General features: G+C 34.0%; 4 protein-coding genes across 4 annotated transcripts; 2 read left to right on the plus strand and 2 right to left on the minus strand.

The window, feature by feature from the left end:
• LOC132054050 (LRR receptor-like serine/threonine-protein kinase EFR) lies at nucleotides 1-6,749 on the plus strand. Its single transcript, XM_059446123.1, has 5 exons — nucleotides 1-169; nucleotides 5,797-6,069; nucleotides 6,186-6,329; nucleotides 6,377-6,669; nucleotides 6,741-6,749. The coding sequence occupies exons 1-5, from the start codon at nucleotides 1-3 to the stop codon at nucleotides 6,747-6,749; spliced, it is 888 nt and encodes a 295-aa protein (XP_059302106.1).
• On the plus strand, nucleotides 6,158-11,406 carry LOC132052907 (putative receptor-like protein kinase At3g47110). The gene is made up of 2 exons (XM_059444624.1): nucleotides 6,158-8,371; nucleotides 10,714-11,406. Exons 1-2 carry the CDS (start codon nucleotides 6,784-6,786, stop codon nucleotides 10,848-10,850), a joined length of 1,725 nt encoding a protein of 574 aa, XP_059300607.1. The 5' UTR covers nucleotides 6,158-6,783; the 3' UTR covers nucleotides 10,851-11,406.
• On the minus strand, nucleotides 11,326-13,790 carry LOC132052906 (pentatricopeptide repeat-containing protein At2g29760, chloroplastic). Its single transcript, XM_059444623.1, has one exon. It carries the CDS (start codon nucleotides 13,778-13,780, stop codon nucleotides 11,546-11,548), a length of 2,235 nt encoding a protein of 744 aa, XP_059300606.1. The 5' UTR covers nucleotides 13,781-13,790; the 3' UTR covers nucleotides 11,326-11,545.
• A 3,200-nt stretch (nucleotides 13,791-16,990) lies between these two features.
• LOC132054051 (cis-prenyltransferase 7, chloroplastic-like) lies at nucleotides 16,991-18,892 on the minus strand. Its single transcript, XM_059446124.1, is given in 4 exon segments — nucleotides 16,991-17,479; nucleotides 17,481-17,502; nucleotides 18,165-18,238; nucleotides 18,554-18,892. Coding segments are annotated over 4 exon segments (924 nt in total).
• Between the last annotated feature and the right edge of the window lie 661 nt (nucleotides 18,893-19,553).

Below are 19,553 nucleotides of genomic sequence, written 5' to 3' on the forward strand. Positions count from 1 at the left end.
ATGGATGGTCACAGAAGGTGGGCAAGACAGAAAGGCTTCACGGTAGAGCATGGTCACAGTGCTGGCGGGGAGAAAATTAAAGTCCTCATTCGCCTTTGTAGCCAGTGGGGAGTCAAAGTTCTCACTGTGTTTGCATTTTCTGCTGAAAATTGGATTCGCTCCAAAGTCAGTCTCATTCTTTTAATTTCCTTCCAGAAAACACTTTTAAAGTGAAGATAGTTATTACCATGTCGATCTATCAAGCATGTTAAATCATCAAGAAAATAAAACGTAATAGAATATCAATAAGTACTGTTTTGAAGCAAGACATATGAATTTAAGAGAAGGTGCACGATCACTCTCTTTTCGAACAAATAATGGAATTTTATATAAGAAGTGATTCATATATCTGATTTAGGGACCATAACCATATACATTTGTAATTACACATAATTTATATCTACCCAATAACCTCATGATAAGAATCATCAAGGTTATATTTTATCTAACAACTCTAAACTTGAGTGACGCAGGAGGAGGTTGACTTTCTCATGAAGTTGTTTTTAGAGCTGATAAGCTCCCAAGAAAACTTGGATGAGCTGTGGACAAGGTATTCTACGGTGTTTGCTCTTTTTAAATGTCTATTGATCATCTTACACTTACTCGTTGGAAAGGTTTAAAACTATGCTAGTGCGATAGGCACAGGCCCAAGATGATTAATTTGGTTATTTATTTTAATTAGTCTTTATGATTTGTATATTTTGCAAAGATACCGTGATTCTCTGTAGTGAGTCTACATATTTTGTTTCTTTTCCTCTTATTTCCCCCCTTAATTTCTCAATTGTTGTTAAAATTTGTCTTATTTTGGTTATGTCCGCATCTTTTTATATTTAGTAAGTTGACAATTCAAATATCCTACATATCAAATTTATAATCACAAGATTCAAAGATATTTTATTATATTATACACATTTTTAATTTAGAACCACAAGATTCAAAAGTCCATCTTTATTTCTTAAACTCCTTTACTTTAATTAGCCATACTTTAAGGTTTATATTTTATAGATAACTTTTAAAAACATTCTAATTGTTATTATATATAGCAACATATACAAAATGTATTTTATGTACCATCACTTTAGTTATAATTAAAAAATGATGGAATTAAGTCTTTGAGATGGAAAGAGTAGGACACAATGAAAGTTGTTCATCAATGTGAAAAAGAAAATTAGTGAGAATATGAGGGGAAATTAATATTTTGATTATAGATTTTTTCTTTTAAATTTTTTAATATCTTATATGTATACCAACAGGTTGATATCTATCTCAATTAACTAACTGTTCAGATCCAAACATAAGAACTATTGTTGTATATATTGGATTTTTAAAAAGCAAAACTAATAAAATATTTTTATTAAATTAATTAAAAAAATATGTTAATAAGGGGTAAATTAGTTACATTATAATTTTTTATATTAACAATTATAGATAAAAAGAATTGTTACAGAGAAATTAAAATTAAGATTTAATTAATTTTATCTTGATTTTGTAAATGAACAAGTAATTTGGACATATATTTTTAGTAATGTGGCTAAGTAATATGGGACGAAGGGATTACTTCATTTATTAATTCTTAAAGAACGTGGAAAGTCAAAAGTGAGCAAGTAAAAGTGCACAGAGGAAATAAATATGTGTCGGAGAATTAAAATTGAAGTGCATATGTGTATACATGAGGAGAGAATAAATATTCAGTATTATGACATATGTCTACGTGGATAAAAAAGCAACTTAGTAATGTGATCAAGTAATATGGGAAAAACTTTATAATGGGTGAGACATAAATATGACATGATGTGTGAGGGAGTATTTTGTTACAATTATATTGTGGGCCCCACCCCTTTATGCTCTTCCTTCTCTTCCTTTCTTTTTCCACATTTTTTGTCATTTGTCTCTCCTTTCTCCTCTTTCCTTTTTCCTTTTTTTCTCATTTTTTTTTACGAATTTTAAAACCAATTCTATTATACGCAGATCAAATTTTTTTAAGACATTCTTCCATTTTATTATTCAGATTTTCAAAAAATTTCTTAAAAAATCAGTTAAACTCCGTACAAGTTTAAAAGAAAATAATTGGCACTCCAAAAAAAAAAAAGTTAATGTAAAAACTGATAACCAAAAATAAATGTAGGATACTTTTAAAAGTAAAAACACCTTAGGAAATTTATTGGAATTATTTTTTTTCCTTTTTCTTTTGGTATATACTATTCAAAGTTGCTACATTCTGTACTCGAGAAATTCAAAGTTCTAATTCCCATCAAAGTAGACCCTGAATTTAGTGTGTGCAAAAATCGGTTTAACCGATAAACTGAACCGAAAAAAGTTATCTGTTTAGCAATCTATTTGCTTAATGAATTTTTAAGTTTTATGGACTAACAGCTCGATTTCAAATTTTAAGTTCAATTAACAGGAAATTTATTGAAATTTCTTTTTTTAAGTTTTTTGTATATAGAACTTAAATTTTGAAATCGAGCTGGTAGTCCATAAAACTTAAAAATCCATTAACCAAATAGATTGCTGAACCAATAAAAAAAATTGGTTCAGTTTATCGGTTAAACAAATTTTTGCACACTACTAAATTCAGGGTCTACTTTGATGGCACTTAGAACTTTGAATATCTCAGGTACAGAATGTAGCAACTTTGAATAGTATATACTAAAAGAAAAAGGAAAAAAAGAATTCCAATAAATTTCCTAAGGTGTTTTTACTTTTAAAAGTATCCTACATTCATTTTTGGTTATCAGTTTTTACATTTTTTTTTTGGAGTGCCAATTATTTTCTTTTAAACTTGCACGAAGTTTAACTAATTTTTTAAGAAAAAATTGAAAAGCTAAATAAAAAACTGAATAATATCTTAAAATCTGCGTATAATAGAATTAGTTTTAAAATTGATTGAAAAAAAAATGAGAAAAAAGAGGCAAGAGGAGAGAGAAATGACTAAAAAAGGTGGAAGAAGAAAGGAAGAGAAGGAAGAGCATAAAGGGGTGGGGTCCACAATATAATTGTAATAAAATACTCTCTCACACATCATGTCATACTTATGCCTCACCCATTGTAAAGTTTTTCGTAATATGGGACAGAGTTACTTGTTCATTTACAAAATCAAGATAAAATTAATTAAATCTTTTTCATCTTACCCTTAGTAATAAATGTTCTTGAAAATAGTTAATTTTGATTAGAATGTATTTATTGGAGAGAAATAGGGATAAGATAGTAAAATATATATACATATTAGTCCCCGTTAAAGATAATTTAATTCTTTTTGTACAACTTATTGTTCTTTGTGTTAGTCCCCTTTTGCTTTATATATATATATATATATATATATATATATATATATATATATATATATATATATAAGAAATAAAAAAAATTGTCTTATTTTAGTTATACGCCTACTTTTTATATATTTAGTAAGTTAACAATTCAAATATCGTATATGTCAAGTTTATAATCATAAGGTTTTAAAGGATATTTTATTATATTATTCACATTTTTAATTTAGAACCACAAGATTTGAAAGTACTATTTTTATTTCTTAAACTCGTGTCAAAAACGTAGGACTTAAAATTGAATGTAAGGAGTATATGTCAAATGAAGGAAATGAAAGGACAATTTAGACAGTGCGGACCCATGGGGACTTTAAAAAGTAAATACATAAGAGGTAGAATTAATGTCCAACTTCTAAATTCATTAGTACAACTTATTGTTGTTGTGTTTGTCCACGCTTGGCTTTTATTATACATAAGAAAAACATAGCATACAAAAGTATATATATTTTTAGTGATGTGGTCAAGAATATAGGATGAAAGATTTTATTTATTAATTTTTAAAGAACGTGAAAAGTCGAGTATAGTAATGTGGGCGAAGTAATATGAGACGAAGGGAGATTTTTTATTTATTAATTCTTAAAGCCAAGTAATATGACTATGAGTACTTCATTTATTAATTCAAAGAACGTGAAAGTCAAAAAAATAAATAAAAGTGCGAAAATAAATGTGTCGGAGAATTAAAATTGAATCTTTTTGTATAAACACGTGTCCATTCATCATTAATGAAATTGGCAAAATTTATAGTACAATCTAACGTGTCCTTCACCGTTGAAATAGGGTACAACATGGAATCTGCTATGTACAATTTTTTAATGCTGTGTTGGTCCTCCTTTGGCACTTATATATATAATAGAAATAATATATATATATATATATATAAAATATAGAATAGAATATAATAGAAATAGATGGGTACAACATGGAATGCTCTATGTACAATTTGTTAATACTATGTTGGTCCTCTTTTGACACTTATATATAATAGACAGGTTATATGTTCGTCGACATTTTTTTTTCTTTTCACACACTATATTATAATATTATGATTAAATTATAACATTGAGAAAAAAAATATAGTACTGATTAGCTACGGTTAAGTAATAATAATATCATGTTTTCATTGTATTAGTATTTAATCATAACATGCATGATTCTTTGATAAAGCACTAGATTTTTCGCTTTTTACTTCTTTTAATCCTTTTAAAAGAATACTGAAGCATACGCGTTTTCTAAAAATATTCTAAAATGGTAATAATTTATTTAGAACTTAAAAAGAAAACATGTTCTCTGGTGGGTTTCAATTATGTGCCGTAGAGATCAGGGAAGTTCACTTTCATAAGTCAAAATGTCAACTCATTATTCATTACTCATTTCATTATTCAAAGATCCACTGAATCCATTGGCTACCATTCTTTGGACATAAGAAGTTGAGACAAACAAATACGTGACTCTTTGTCGTTTTCCTTCTCTTAAAGGGAGAGGCGTTTGCATAAAAAGTCTGCGGACCACTTAAAGTCATGGCCATACTTTGACGCAAGAGGTGGTACCATGTTTGATTGGTATATCTCGAACTTTTTATTTTATTTTATAATTGCGGTGTCCTCTTACGCGCACCTCAACTAATTTCACGACACATCTGCTACTTTTCACAAGTACTCGTATTGAGTAACTCTATCCACAAATCTCAAACCTTATGACAACTGCAAATTTTGATTTGCCAAGGAAGTGTCCTCCCTTCTCATTTCCTTTTTAAGTTGTACTCATTGATTGTGACAATTATAGTTGCTTAACTATATCACTTACAAGATAATTACATTCAAGTATCAATGATAGCTATTCATCGGTAACCTGATAAAAATGATATCTAACCTAATATAATAAATTAAACTACATTGATAATCCAAAGGAATGACTTAGTAGTCAACGAAGTTGGTTGAAAAATCATGATGTCTCAAGTTAGAATTCTAGCAGGGACAAAAATACTAGATCATTTCTTTCCATCTATCCAACAGAGTGGACAATGCAAGCTACTCCATGGAAGGTAGCAGACACTCGCATAGAATTAATTTAAGTGTGCGCGGACTGGTATCGACATCATGATTATCCAAGAAGGAAAAAAGCAACTACATTGATAGTGTTAAAAAGAAATTGTACACTACCAGTAAATAATTTTTAAGTCCTCTTTTTCAATCAATTTTGTACCCCACGGAATGACAAGTGAACTCAATATAAATGGCAGAGTCAAATGCCACTCAGTAGTATCCTACCATCATTACCTATCCCCTACCATCATTACCTATCCCCTTCTCCATATCACCTAGCATTCTCAATTCCCAAATGGAACTTCAAACTACTTTTGTTCATTCACGCTCTCTCTTTTTTTTGGCATTCCATGCTACTCTCTTCATGTTCCTTTACTTATCTTTTCCAGAATATGCTTCATCAGGCATACTTGGGAATCAGACAGACAAACTTGCATTGCTTGAATTTAAGTCCAAAATAACTGAAGATCCTCAAGGACTCATCGATTCTTGGAATGCCACTCTCAATGTCTGCCAATGGCTTGGTGTTACATGTGGCCATAAACATCAAAGGGTCATTTCTTTAGATCTCAAGGGCCATAGATTGGCAGGCAGTATATCACCTAGCATTGGCAATCTTTCGTTTCTTCGAATTCTTGACATCTCGGATAACTCCTTTCATGGTGTAATCCCTCCAAAGCTTGGCCAGTTGATAAGACTTCAAACCATGAATTTAAGCTTCAACATACTGCGAGAAGAAATTCCGTTAACCTTGTTCTAGACCATAATATCCTTGAAGGACACATTCCTGCTGAACTTGGTTCTCTGACAAAGCTGGAAATGGTGTACCTCAAGAATAACAACCTCACAGGAAATGTTCCATCTTCCATCGGAAATCTTACATCTCTGAGAGAGCTTTACATTTCCTACAATGACTTGGAAGGTGAATTACCTGAAACAATGGCCAATATGAGAAGCTTGATGAGCTAGGTGCATCGGTGAACTCTCTGTCTGGAGAGTTTCCCCCTGCACTTTACAATCTTTCGTCTCTTAAACTCATTGGCTTGTCATTTAACAAGTTCAGAGGTAATCTTAGACCAGATATCGGCCTTGCCTTCCCAAATCTTCAGAGACTGTATTTGGCTAACATTTACTTCATTGGTTCAGTACCAGCTTCATTGTCCAATTGCTCAGATCTTCTGCAGCTTGATATTCCTATAAACAATTTCACGGGAAATATACCATTGAGTTTTGGCAACCTCAAGAACCTGTTCTGGCTTAATGTTCACAATAACCAGCTTGGAAGTGGTGCACCCAATGATCTAAATTTCATAAGTTCTTTAATCAATTGCAGAAAGCTTGAGTTCCTGGACATTGCTGACAACAAATTTGGAGGTATGTTGCCCTACTCTATAACTAATCTCTCGACAACGTTGACGAAGCTACTGATTGGGAACAACGGGATAAGTGGAACTATACCTGGAGAGATCTCCAACCTTGTCAACTTGAATGTACTTAACACCCAAGGAACTCTTATAAATGGTAGCATTCCAGATTCTGTTGGAATGTTATCAAACTTGAAAAATCTCCATATGGAATCGAATCGGCTGACAGGAAATATCCCCTCTTCCTTGGGAAACATCAGAGGATTGTTGTACATTTATTTGCAAGACAATAGCTTGGAAGGAACCATACCTTCAAGTTTAGGAAATTGTACATCTCTCATAACCTTAGACATCTCGCAGAATAAACTCAGTGGTAGTATACCCAAACAGGTCATAGCACTTTCCTCCCTTTCGGTACTCCTTAACATGGCTTACAACTCTCTGAGTGGTCCCTTGCCTGTGGAAATAGGTAACCTGACCAATCTTGCTGCACTTGACATATCTAACAACATTTTGTCAGGTGAAATTCCACACACACTGGAGAGTTGTTCATCCCTTGAAATACTCTACCTGCAAGGAAACTTCTTTCAAGGAACAATTCCTCCTCTGAATAATTTGAAAAACATTCAGTATCTTGATCTTTCGGGTAATAACTTGTCAGGCAACATTCCTAAGAGTATCGCCAAGCATGTTTCTTTACGGAATCTCAATCTGTCATTTAACAACCTTGATGGAGAGGTGCCAGTTCAAGGTGTTTTTGCTGATGCAAGTAGAATTCAAGTGACGGGGAATATGAATCTTTGTGGAGGAATCAAAGAGCTGCATTTGCATCCATGTCTCAAGCATGCAAATAAAAGACCCAAGAAGCACATTACCCTCATTTTAGTGCTGGTACTGGGTACTTTTGCTGCATGTCTAACTTTGTTGCTGCTAGTTTCATTTTGCTGCGTGAAAAAGGTGAAGCAGAGGCCTAGCTCAGCATCTTCTTTAAGGGAGGGATACACCAAAGTTTCCTATGAAGATCTCTTAAATGCAACTGGTGGGTTCTCTTCAAATAACTTGATAGGATCAGGAAGTTTTGGCTCAGTTTACAAAGGAAGTCTTTCTCCAGAAGGAACAATTATTGCAGTAAAGGTACTAAAACTTGAAAAAAGGGGTGCTATGAAAAGCTTTTTGGCTGAATGCGAAGCCTTGAGGAACATAAGGCACCGGAACCTGGTGAAGATTGTAACTGTTTGCTCAAGGGTTGATTTTGATAGCAATGAATTCAAAGCTCTGGTTTATCCATTTATGGAAAATGGGAGCCTAGACGAGTGGTTGCACCCAAAGGAGGAACAGATGATGCAGAAGAGATTGAGTATCTTACACAGATTGAACATCACAATAGATATGGCTTCAGCATTGCATTATCTTCACAGGCAATGTCACACACCTATAGTTCACTGTGATCTTAAGCCAAGCAATGTTCTTCTGGACAATGATCTAACTGCCTTTGTGAGCGATTTTGGTTTGGCAAAGTTCCTGTCTGACTCGGGTCAAGATGCTGATGTAAATCTCAGCTCCGTTGGGATTAAAGGCACAGTAGGTTATGCTGCTCCAGGTATGTACTATAGTGGAGATCTTAGTCTATATATTGTCTGAACTGCTTTTGTCTCCATAAGACCATAATATACTAACAATTTAGTTCTGCAATTTTGTACTTTCTAAAGAGACTCTGGATGTTCCTTGTCCTAAGCCCCAGGCATCCAGTTACCTTTGGATATCTCTATCTCCTGAGTTTGGGCCATTGATACTTACAACCAGAGGCAGGTGCAGCCTTAGCTTAATGGGCTCAACCGAATCCAGTATTTCTGATACGGAACATCAATATCGCGTGAAAAACTAGTTCAATTTCAGTAGATATTAGAGATAATATCTCATATGGTCACTCGACTAAGGGTACTTCGCTCAGAAAGTCACTCAACTTTGTTTTCTAGCCCAAAAATTACTCAACTATTGGTACTTCACTCAAAAAGTCACTCAACTATTGGTATTTCACTCAGAAAATCACACAACCTATTTAAGTGATTTTTCCATTAAATTTTGCTAACATGGAATTTTTATTTAAAGCCAAATTTTTAAGAAATAAAAAAAATACCCCTTTTAATATTTTATTGACCCGATCCGTTAAAATTATATTGACCAAGAGCTAACGGATAAAACTTACTTAAATTGACAAAAAATATATTAGAAAATTAATATCATAATTCACACAATGAGAGAATACATGCACTTCTGCAAATGTATAAGAACGACAAAGTTTAATTAGTCACTGCTCAAATTCTCAAAGTCCAACAACACAGTTTCAATTGTATTGTTAATTTTGTATTCCACCGGATGTTGAATAATTAAGAATTTGGAGATGAGTGAGAGGAGAAATCCATTGTAACTTTACGCGTGAGAGAGGACGATTTAGGAGAGAAAAAAAAGGGCCTTGGTCAATATATTTTTACCGGGTCGAGTTGATAAAATAGTTAAAATGGATATCTTTTTTTAATTTTTTTTTTGCTTTAAATAAAAATTTCATGTAAATAAAATTTAATGAAAAAATCACTTAAATAGGTAGGGTGACTTTCTGAGTGAAGTATCAATAGTTGAGTGGCTTTTGGGTTATAAAATAAAGTTGAGTGACTTTTGGGTTAGAAAATAAAGTTGAGTGAAGTAACAATAGTTGAGTGACTTTAAGGTTTGAAATCAAAGTTGAGTGGCTTTCTGAGTGAAATACCCTTAGGTGAGTGACCATCTGAGATATTATCTCGTAGATATTAAATTTTGAACAAATTATTTCAAAAGTACAATGAGTTCAGTTCTAAGAACCCTAGCCTTTATTTGGATGGTAGTTACCCATGGTTTCATAATGTACAGTATGGTATTGTATAGTATGGTATTATATTTTATTGTACTGTATTGATGGATACAATGTTTGGACGGACGGTATCATTTGTTATGGTTTAATAACATTTTATTGTTTGGTTTGACTATATGGTACTATATATATATTAAAAACTAAGGTAAAAAATAAAATAGGAACTTTAATAAATAAGTAGGTGGTGGTGGGGATAATCACTAGGTGTGTGGTGGAGGGATGGGGTGGGTAGTAGGGTAGGGTGGGGTGGCGTGGGGGTGGGATGGTGAGGGTATTGGATGGTAAGGTGGGGGTGGGTGACAGAAAGTGGGGGTTGGTTTGGTGGGAATGGGTGGTGGTAGGGTGGGGTGGGTGGTGGGGATGGAGGTTTGGTGGAGGTGGGGTGGGTGTAGGTGTGATGGAGGAGGGTGGATGGAAGTATAATGGGGAAATGAAATACGTAACCACGCAAAAATCACCAAATTCGTGGTTATAAAAATTGGACTTTTTCATGGTTATATAACCACGAGATTACAAACGGATTTACAACACCATACAACATAATTTAAAAAACAATGGAAACAAACATGGTTTCACAAAAAACAATACAATAATGAACCACGGGAGACAACCATCCAAACGGGGGGTTAGATGTTGCACCCATCAAGTTTAAATCTTGGATCTACCTCTACTTACGACGCCTCTTCTCTCACACAATTCCTGACTACTACAACAACAACAATACCCAGTGAAATCTCACAAAGTGGAGTCTGGAGAGGTAGAGTGTACGCAGACCTTATTTCTACCTTGGAGGCAGAGAGGTTGTTTCCGATAGAGGGCATAAGGACAAATAGTGACATAATTCCTGACTCGTCATACTTTTTCTAAGGTCCTGAATAAGTGGTTTCACCTTGTTGGGGTATTTAAATAACTAATAATTCTCTATTGGAAAATTGATAGAAACAAGTGATTTGTGTTGCTGAAATATGTTTTGACAAACACTTAGGATCTCTGATGTAACTATGAAAACACCTTCTCTGATACATCAAATTTTGCAGAATATGGCATGGGTGGTCAAGTATCAAGTCAAGGAGATGTCTATAGCTTTGGGATTCTTCTATTGGAGATTTTCACGTGGAGAAGACCTACCAGTGAACTATTTGAGGAGAATGAAAAATCTTCACAGCTTTGTTAAGCATGCATTGCCTGATCAAGTGATGGATGTTGTAGATCAATCTGCTTTATATGACAAAGAGCCAGGGGATCTTATGGATATACTCAGCTGCAGAAGCACAAGTGAATTTGTTGAATGCTTGGTTTCTGCTCTTACCACTGGAGTTGCTTGTTCAGAGGAAACTCCACTAGCCAGAATGAACATGGGGCTAGTTGTTTTGGATCTCATTTGCATCAGAGACAAATTGAGCGGAATCTTAGTTAATTCAGAGAAAGTGAACATCTCAAGAAAAAAGTGAATGTGATTTACTTAAAGGTTTGCAACTGGGCCTATTTCACTGACTATCCATCTCCAACCTCATCTTCCACTGGAAAAGAAATCCATCCAATACCATTGTACAATTTGACCTATGCTAATAGCTTTAACTTCATTGCTAAGTTTCCTTTCTTATTTTACATTGCGTCAACGTGAATGTTAGATTACTCAAAAAAGTTAATAATCATCTAAACAGCATGTTTATTCTCACTTTGGCGGCTTTACATTACAGTTCCTATCATGGTGTCTCTAGTCTGCATCATGTTTAATCTACATGCTAATTAACAACATATCTGCAATCATCTGCACATCCTACCTGAGCTATTAATTACATATGGAGGCAATACATAGAAAGTAATATCCCCTTTCTCTAGTTCACTATGTAATGAATTCTAAAACACTCACCAGTAGTCCTTACATGAGCAATTACCCTCTTTAAAATGATGGAATCGGTAGCGATCCCTCAATAGTATTTCTCGATCATAAAGCTTGGAGAGAAGCTTGGCCACCTCGTGGCAGTCCCCACAAACACGTAAGTTCTTCACGATACGAATTGGTTGAGATGGAGCCACACTGATAAGTCCAAATGCCATAGCTAGCTTCTCACTGTGAAGATTTAGCGCTTGCTCCTGCATATCTTCTTCTTCAACAAGTTGCAGTATTTGGGACTTGTTGGAAACGTAACCTACAGACTTCAGTCTAGCTCCAATCTCATCCAATTTTGCATAGATTTTCTGCGACCGAGGGTGAGTATTATCTCCCACTAGAAACTCATGAACAATACCATTGACCTCAATTGAGCTACAACCTGGTTCTTTCTTCAATCCACATTCTCTCATATGCTTCCTTAACATAGAAACCTCGTCCCATTTCCCTGATTTCGCATAAATATTGGATAAAAGTACGTATGCACCATGATTTTCAGGTTCCAACTCAACTAAATGGTTACAAGCCTGTTCAGCTATTTCAAGATTTCCGTGTAATCTACATGCCCCAAGCAGAGCACCCCAGACAGATGGACCAGGGGTTACTGACATATTCCTTATCAGCTTCACAGCTTCTTCCAATTCACCTGCACGACCAAGTATATCAACTACGCAAGCGTAATGCTTTACCCCAGGCACAACCCCATAAACGGTCACCATTTGGTTAAAAATTGCCCGCCCCTCCTCCACCAACCCTGAGTGGCTACAAGCACATAATACGTTTGTGAGTGTAACGGAATTAGGCTTGACCTTATGTTCATGCATTTTCAAGAACAAACTTATTGCTTCCTTGCCACGTCCATGCATTGCTAAGCCAGCAATCATAGCACTCCACACAAACACATCTCTCACATTGACCGAATGGAACACATCAAGCGCTTTCTCCACGTCCCCACACTTGGAATACATGTCGATCAGTGCAGTAGTGAGGTGACAATTTAATTTTATTCCTTGCTTCTTTATATACACATGGATCCACCCACCTAAATCAATTGCACCCAACTGAGCACATGCAGATAGGGTACAGACAAGCGTTACCTCATCAGGTTTTGCCTTCTTGATGACCTGCAACTCATTGAAAACAGCCAAAGCCTCCTTCGGTTTACCACTCTGCTCATAAGCTGAGATAAGAGCATTCCAAGCAGCAATGTCTTGGCTAGGCATGCTATTTAAAACCCTCCTCGCTGCATCAAAATCTCCCGTCCTTGCATAACCAACAAGCATAGTTGTCCAAGAAACAATATCCTTCTCCCCCATCTCGTCAAACAATCTCTCTGCATCCTCGATGCTCCCACATTTCACATACATATCAAGAACCGCGTTATCTAAAATCACGCTCTCCCTTATCCCATTCCTCTGGATAAACGCGTGCGCCCATCTACCAAGCTCCAAATCAAACTTCTTACCACAAGCAGACAAAACCGCCATCATTGTCACATCATTAGGTCTCACATTCTCCTCCTCCATCTTATAAAACAACTTCAACGCCTCATCTTCATAACCCCCTTCAGCAAAACCCAATATCATTGTATTCCAAGAAACAACATCCCTTATCTGCATATTCTCAAAAACCAAATATGCAGCATCCAAACATCCACAATCAGCATAAAAATGAATCAAAGAATTAAGAACAAAGATATCAAGACCAACCCTCCCCTTTTTAACTACCATTCCATGAAGTCCTCTCCCAAATCCAAAAGCTTTCATTTTGGCACATGCTTTAAATACAAATGGGTAAGTAAATTTACTGGGAAACTCACTACCCTCACAAAGCATGTTTAAAAATATCAAGGGACTTTGTATTGGGTCCTGGCTAGAAGAATAAGCACGAATAAGCGCATTCCAAGAAAAGAGATTTGGTTGAGGAATTTCATCAAACACTTTGTGGGCATAATCGAGACTAGAGAAATGAGATAGAGCAGAAGCTTCAATTAGTTTGCTAGCTGAAAACGGGTCGAAGAAGAGCCCAATACGGAGCATACGGGCATGAACTTGTTTGAGTTGCTTAATGCTGTGACATTTATCTATAAGTAAGATTAGTGGGTGATTTTCGAAATACCGGTCGTTAAAGACAGTTTTGGAAATCGGGTTCGGTTTTGGAAAGTGTTGGTGACGTGGAACGGAAAGAACTTGGGTGTATTGAGTCGCCATAATCTCCTTGTCACTTCTTTTGGCTCCTAAAATTGAAATTTCGAAGTACGTAACTTCTTGTTCGTTGTTTATATTAAAAAATAGAGAGTTGCTAAATGGCCACACTAATTTGATTCAAATTTGACCACACTAATGTAAAAATTATCATAATTTTTATTGTATAATTTTAAATTAAGATAAACTTTGAGAAGAAAAGATGGAAATGACATTAAGTAAGCATAAATTATTAAATTTGCCCTAAATAGTCATATGAATTTACTTCATTTGGATCATTATGGCCAAAATAGTGTGGCCAAAAGACGTTTTTGTAAAAAATAAAGATATCAGCATTCAGCACAAGCGGATGTTATAGCCACTTTTGTTTCTTCACTTGTAAACAATACTCTAAAATTTATATATTAAACTAGTGAACTTCCCGCTTCGCCTTCTCGCGGTTATAAAAAGAGAATATTTTCAACAATGTACATCTTTAAAAAATATTTCTGTCCCGTAGGCCAATATACAGTATTATACAATATTATACAATACTATACATCATTATACACAATGTATCCACCTTGTATGAAAGTGTATAATAGTGTATAAAAGGTGTTTAAATGATGGGGCGGGTTTAAAAAATGAAATCAGATTATTTTAGGGAATTTGAGGATTTTCGTCAAGACAGGGGTTTATTTAAAAACTTTAATGACGGAAAGAATATTTTTTACCCAAATTTATAACGGAAGATATTTTTAGTCATTAAAAGAAAGTAGATGAGCATTTTTTAACCTTTTCCCAATCTTTAGAGTGTGTCTCCCCAGCCTCCCTCCCTGCAAATCTCCAAGTGACCCTCTTTGATAATGGTAAAATTCATAAGTGGTGTTTACGTCAAGTTAATAAATGCAAGATATGTGTCTTTTGTCCCCACATAACTTTTTAAAGAATTTTCCATACAATTGACTCTTTTCTCTCGAATTTTACTCTTAGCAACTTCTTTTTTTTTCTTAAAACTCTTAGCAACTTCTATGTTAGAAGCAAGGTGTGTCTAATTAGATCACGCTTGGAGAGTACGTTCGCAAGAATAAAACTCAAGGGAATTGAGTGAGGCCGCACAAGTAGTGGAATTATATATATGTATATTATTTTAAAAACATGAATATAAATGTTAGTTGACGAAAATATCCTTTAAATATTAAATGACTTTTATACCTTTAATGATCTCTAATCCTATTTCTTTTAAACATATAACACTTTTGGAGGGAAGTAACGCTTTTGAGAAGGAAGAAAAAACATGTGAGATAATGAAGTTACATGTGATTTTTGAGTGTTTCTTTAGCCTAAGGCGTACAAATATTGAACAGTCATTCGTGACATTTGGGGACAAATTTCGTAACAAAGAGTAGAGATAATGGTCAAAAACACACCGCACGTGTATTTTTTTTTTTTTATTACTTTTTTTGGATGTGAGACATATCGGATGTTAGCAAAATACGAGGTATCATATTAAACTATCATAGCTATATGTGTTTTGTTATTAGATTAATACACTGTATACTATCTAAAAAAACAAAAAGTAATTTGTGTTTTTGACTTTTCTAATTTAGCCAAGCCGGCCAGCAGACACTAGATGATAGGACAGATATGTGTTTTGTTAGCTTTTTGCGTGATAGTTTAGATAGAAAGTCCCCGATTTTTGATAGTTCAAATTAGTGAAAAAGAGTTGGCGCGATTTAATTGAGTTGGCCTGAAAAAGCGAAAAGTATCTTAAAGTGTGTTTTTAACGGTGCGATAAGTCAACTCAATATTTTCCTATATAATTTAGTAATCAAATTCCCATGTCATATAAATTTAATGTTGCACGAGTATCACATAAAAGGACAGTCATCACATGATTTCTCTGTCCACTTTTAACTGGTATTGCATACCACCCTACCCATTTGATCAATTGATCAGTGCAAGAAAATACAGAAATGGCAACAAAAATAATATTATTGGTAAAATTTAATATTTGACAATAATTTAATTTTATTATTGGTACATATGATAAAACTTTTAAAAATAATTTTTTTTGTTGCCACACTATTTAATTTTGTTGCTATAGTGTTAACTATTGTTGTAAAAAGTACTTTTGGTAACAAAAAATAAATAAATTGTTGCACGTCGTTGCAATAACAGCCGATGGAAAAAGTTACGTCGTTGGAATAATAGCCGATGGGAAAAGTTTATGCAACAAAAAAAAAATGTTGTTATCAAAAGTACTTTTTACAATAATAGTCAATATTATGGCAATAAAAAAAAAATTGTTGGCAAATGTTCTCTTTCTTGCAGGGGCGATAGTAATTTGTTATATGTGATATGCCAATTACATCCATGATTTCTCTGTCACTATTTAACTGGTAGGGTTGCATACCCATTTGATCAATTGATAGTAATTGCCATATGTGATATGCCAAATTAGTTGGCGGACAAAGGTTAATTTGGGCACCAAATTTGGAGGCCATTGCTTTTGGAATATAAAAGGAGGGTCATTCTTTCAGTTCCACTTGAAAATTTATCTCTGAAAAATAAATTGAAGAATAGTGAAGGGTGTATTATTGGAGGGATCTTTAACCCATTAGAAAACGGCTCGATGAAGATCGATCCTTTATTTTTACGTATCTTTTATGTTATTTTTTGTTGATTTTTTTGAAAAGAATCATTTAATTAATTAAAACAGCAATTATTATTGACTATAAATTCTTGAAAGTGAACACACTCATATCTGTGGGGGAAAAAAAAAAAAAACTCTCAAGTCTCATCTCTGCCCCACTCTCCCCGCCGCAATTCTCCAACAAATGACCCTTGTTGACTAAAAAAGGAAAGGAAAAGAGAGATAGAAACAAGTGATCCTTGTTGTATTTATATGATGATTAAATGATAGGTTTTCCATGTTGAATTGTAACTTCTAATTTTAAAATATCATTTTTCAACTTAATTTCAAATACCATTTTTCTACATATCGGCCAAATCATGTCCAAATTAGATTGAGATGTAACAACTCAACATAAATCAATTTAAAGCTAGTCCATTTATGTTGTATACTAGATGAACCAAATAACATAATATAACTTGCCCAAAGGATGGCGCTTATTTCTTACAATAGCCATATGCTAATATATTATATTCAACCGACATGCAATATAGAGAAATCTAATTAGTAGTACTAGTAACGAGAGGAAATTCAAAACTGCACTAGCAGTGTCGAGCTTTGCTCGCGATTCGATGCATATTTTTAACTAGGATTTTCATTTCTTGAATATTACTTCCACCGTAACGTCTGTTTCTTGGCTGAAACGACATAAAAGCCTCGATGAAATCAGCTTCTTCCATGTCTGGAAACTTCTTTTTTGCAAAATAGAGTTCAGTATAAACTAATTGCCATAACAAGAAGTTGCTAACTCTTTGCTCTCCACTTGTTCGAATTAATAAATCTGGTTCAAAAAATTCGGCAAAATGAGTTTCCAATTCTTGTTCAAATAGGCTCTTGTCTATATCTTCCACTTTAATAAGTCCATTATTTACTTTAGTGGCAATTCTTTTGGTTGCTTGTAGTATATCATGTCGTCCACTATAATTGAGTGCTATCATGACATGCAGTCCCGAATTAGACTTTGTCTTCTCCTCCAGCAAGGTGATAGCCTCCTGTGGAGACTTGGAAAAGTTTGACTTATCCCCAATGCATGCATGATACTCGTGTATCATCCCTATCATGTAAAATAATGCATTCAGTTTTCTTACACTGATGATGTATCACTTCTTAAAGAAGTTACAGTTTTCCTCATTTAATGAACATCAATTGGCCAAAAAGGGATTGAAAGCCTAATAATGTAAACAAAAGAAGATACAAAAACATCGTTACATGATACTATAATTACATCATTTAATTTTTAGTTTGATGTAGTGTTTGAATTAGTCGCGTGTTCTATATATATAATTAGACATAGTCTATATCCCATAAGTACGATGTTAGTGATCTCAACATGAACTCGAATTAGTTAGATTCCAAAATGAATATCAAATACCAAGTGGGAAACTAAAAAAAATAAGTATTGTACTGAGCAGACTTCACCAATAAATTAGAGCAGATGAGTACTTTTATTGAGAACTGAATGTAGAATGTCCATATTTTATTATTACCACTATGGTCTATGCATCAACTGCTCATTCTTGATTTAATTAGGACTCCGATCAAAGACGGTAACATATTCTTAATTAATCCAAAGGTTAAAACAAACTTAAACATCGTAGAGGGAAAACAAATTTAAACCTTTCCTAAGCGTAAGTGTAAGATTTAAAAAAAAAAAAAAGAAGGTGTGAGATGATCAATAGACAAACATTTTAAAAAGCCAACAACGTCATAGAATACCTCGTCCACTCATCCAAGTTTTCTTGTGAGCTGAGCAGCTCTAAAAACAACTTCATGAGAAAGTCAACCTCCTCCTGCATCACTCAAATTTAGATTCATTAACAGATTAAATAGAACCTTGATGATTTTATCATGAGGTTATTGGGTAGATATCGTGATGTATTAGAAACAAATAAATTCTGTGTAATTATAAATGTGTATATCTAGTTATCGTCCCTAAATCAATTCATTTCTTGTATAAATTTCATTGTCGAAAAGAGAGAGTCGCCTTCTCATATGTACGTCTTGATGATTTGACTTGCTTGATTGACCGACCATATAAGAGAGTAGTAACTATTTTCATTTTAAAAGTTTTGTCCAGAGAAGGAAATTAAAAGAATGAGACTTACTTTGGGGCGAATCCAATTTTCAGTAGAAAATGCAAAGACAGTGAGAACTTTGACTCCCCACTGGTTACAAAGGCGAATGAGGAATTTCATTTTCTCCTCGCCAGCATGGTGACCTTGCATTACAGTCAAGCCATTCAGTTTTGCCCACCTTCTATGACCATCCATGATTACTGCAACATGTTTGAGGCCCTCTGGCAGTGTCACTTCCCCAGTCGCATTAATAATATTGGAACTAGTACTAGTTGCAAGAACCTTGGGATATTTTGTATGAAAATTATATTGTTTTCTGTTGGTAAGTGTAATATTGGAAGGAGGAAGTGAGAATCGAAGTGATAGCATGTTGGGTCCGGAACAAAAATGATGCAAAAAATTTTTTTTTTAACCAAAATACCCCATCAAAAAAAAATGTTACCAATATACCTTTAGCGCAGTAAAATACTGCGCTAAAGGAGACCTTACTTTTCCCTATAGCGCGGTTTTCTTATGCGTTATCTATAACGCAAAATATCTTTGCGTTATAGTCTCAACATAAACCGTCAGGTTCCACCCGTCCCCTAGTCGGTTGAAAAAAAAAAGAGAAACGACCATTGACGAGAAAAAAGAGGTGGTCCCACTTCCAAAAACGTCGGCTTTCATTAAATTTCGTCCTAGGAAAGTTTAGATTCGGTATATTCAAGTCGAGGAGCAAGATTCTAAGTTCAAATTTTGGGGAAAAGCGGCGTAGAACTCGATTAAATAACTCTACAAAAAATCTTCGATTAAAGTTTTTTTACTATGAACTTTTGTTATTATTTTGTTATATACATTATATTCTAAGCATGCTTAACATTTAATCCTTGCTATGTTTCAAAAAAAAAAAAAAACAATTTATTTTTGTTCTTTTTTATTTGGCGTGCTTTTGCCACCGTTCCAATTTTTTTTTTTTTTTTTTTTTTTTTTGGTTTAATTCAATATTTGTTAAATGTTTATGAATTGTTAATTTGTTAAATGTTTATGAATT

The sequence above is a fragment of the Lycium ferocissimum genome, chromosome 4, assembly GCF_029784015.1.
Source record: "Lycium ferocissimum isolate CSIRO_LF1 chromosome 4, AGI_CSIRO_Lferr_CH_V1, whole genome shotgun sequence".
NCBI classification, from domain to species: domain Eukaryota; kingdom Viridiplantae; phylum Streptophyta; class Magnoliopsida; order Solanales; family Solanaceae; genus Lycium; species Lycium ferocissimum.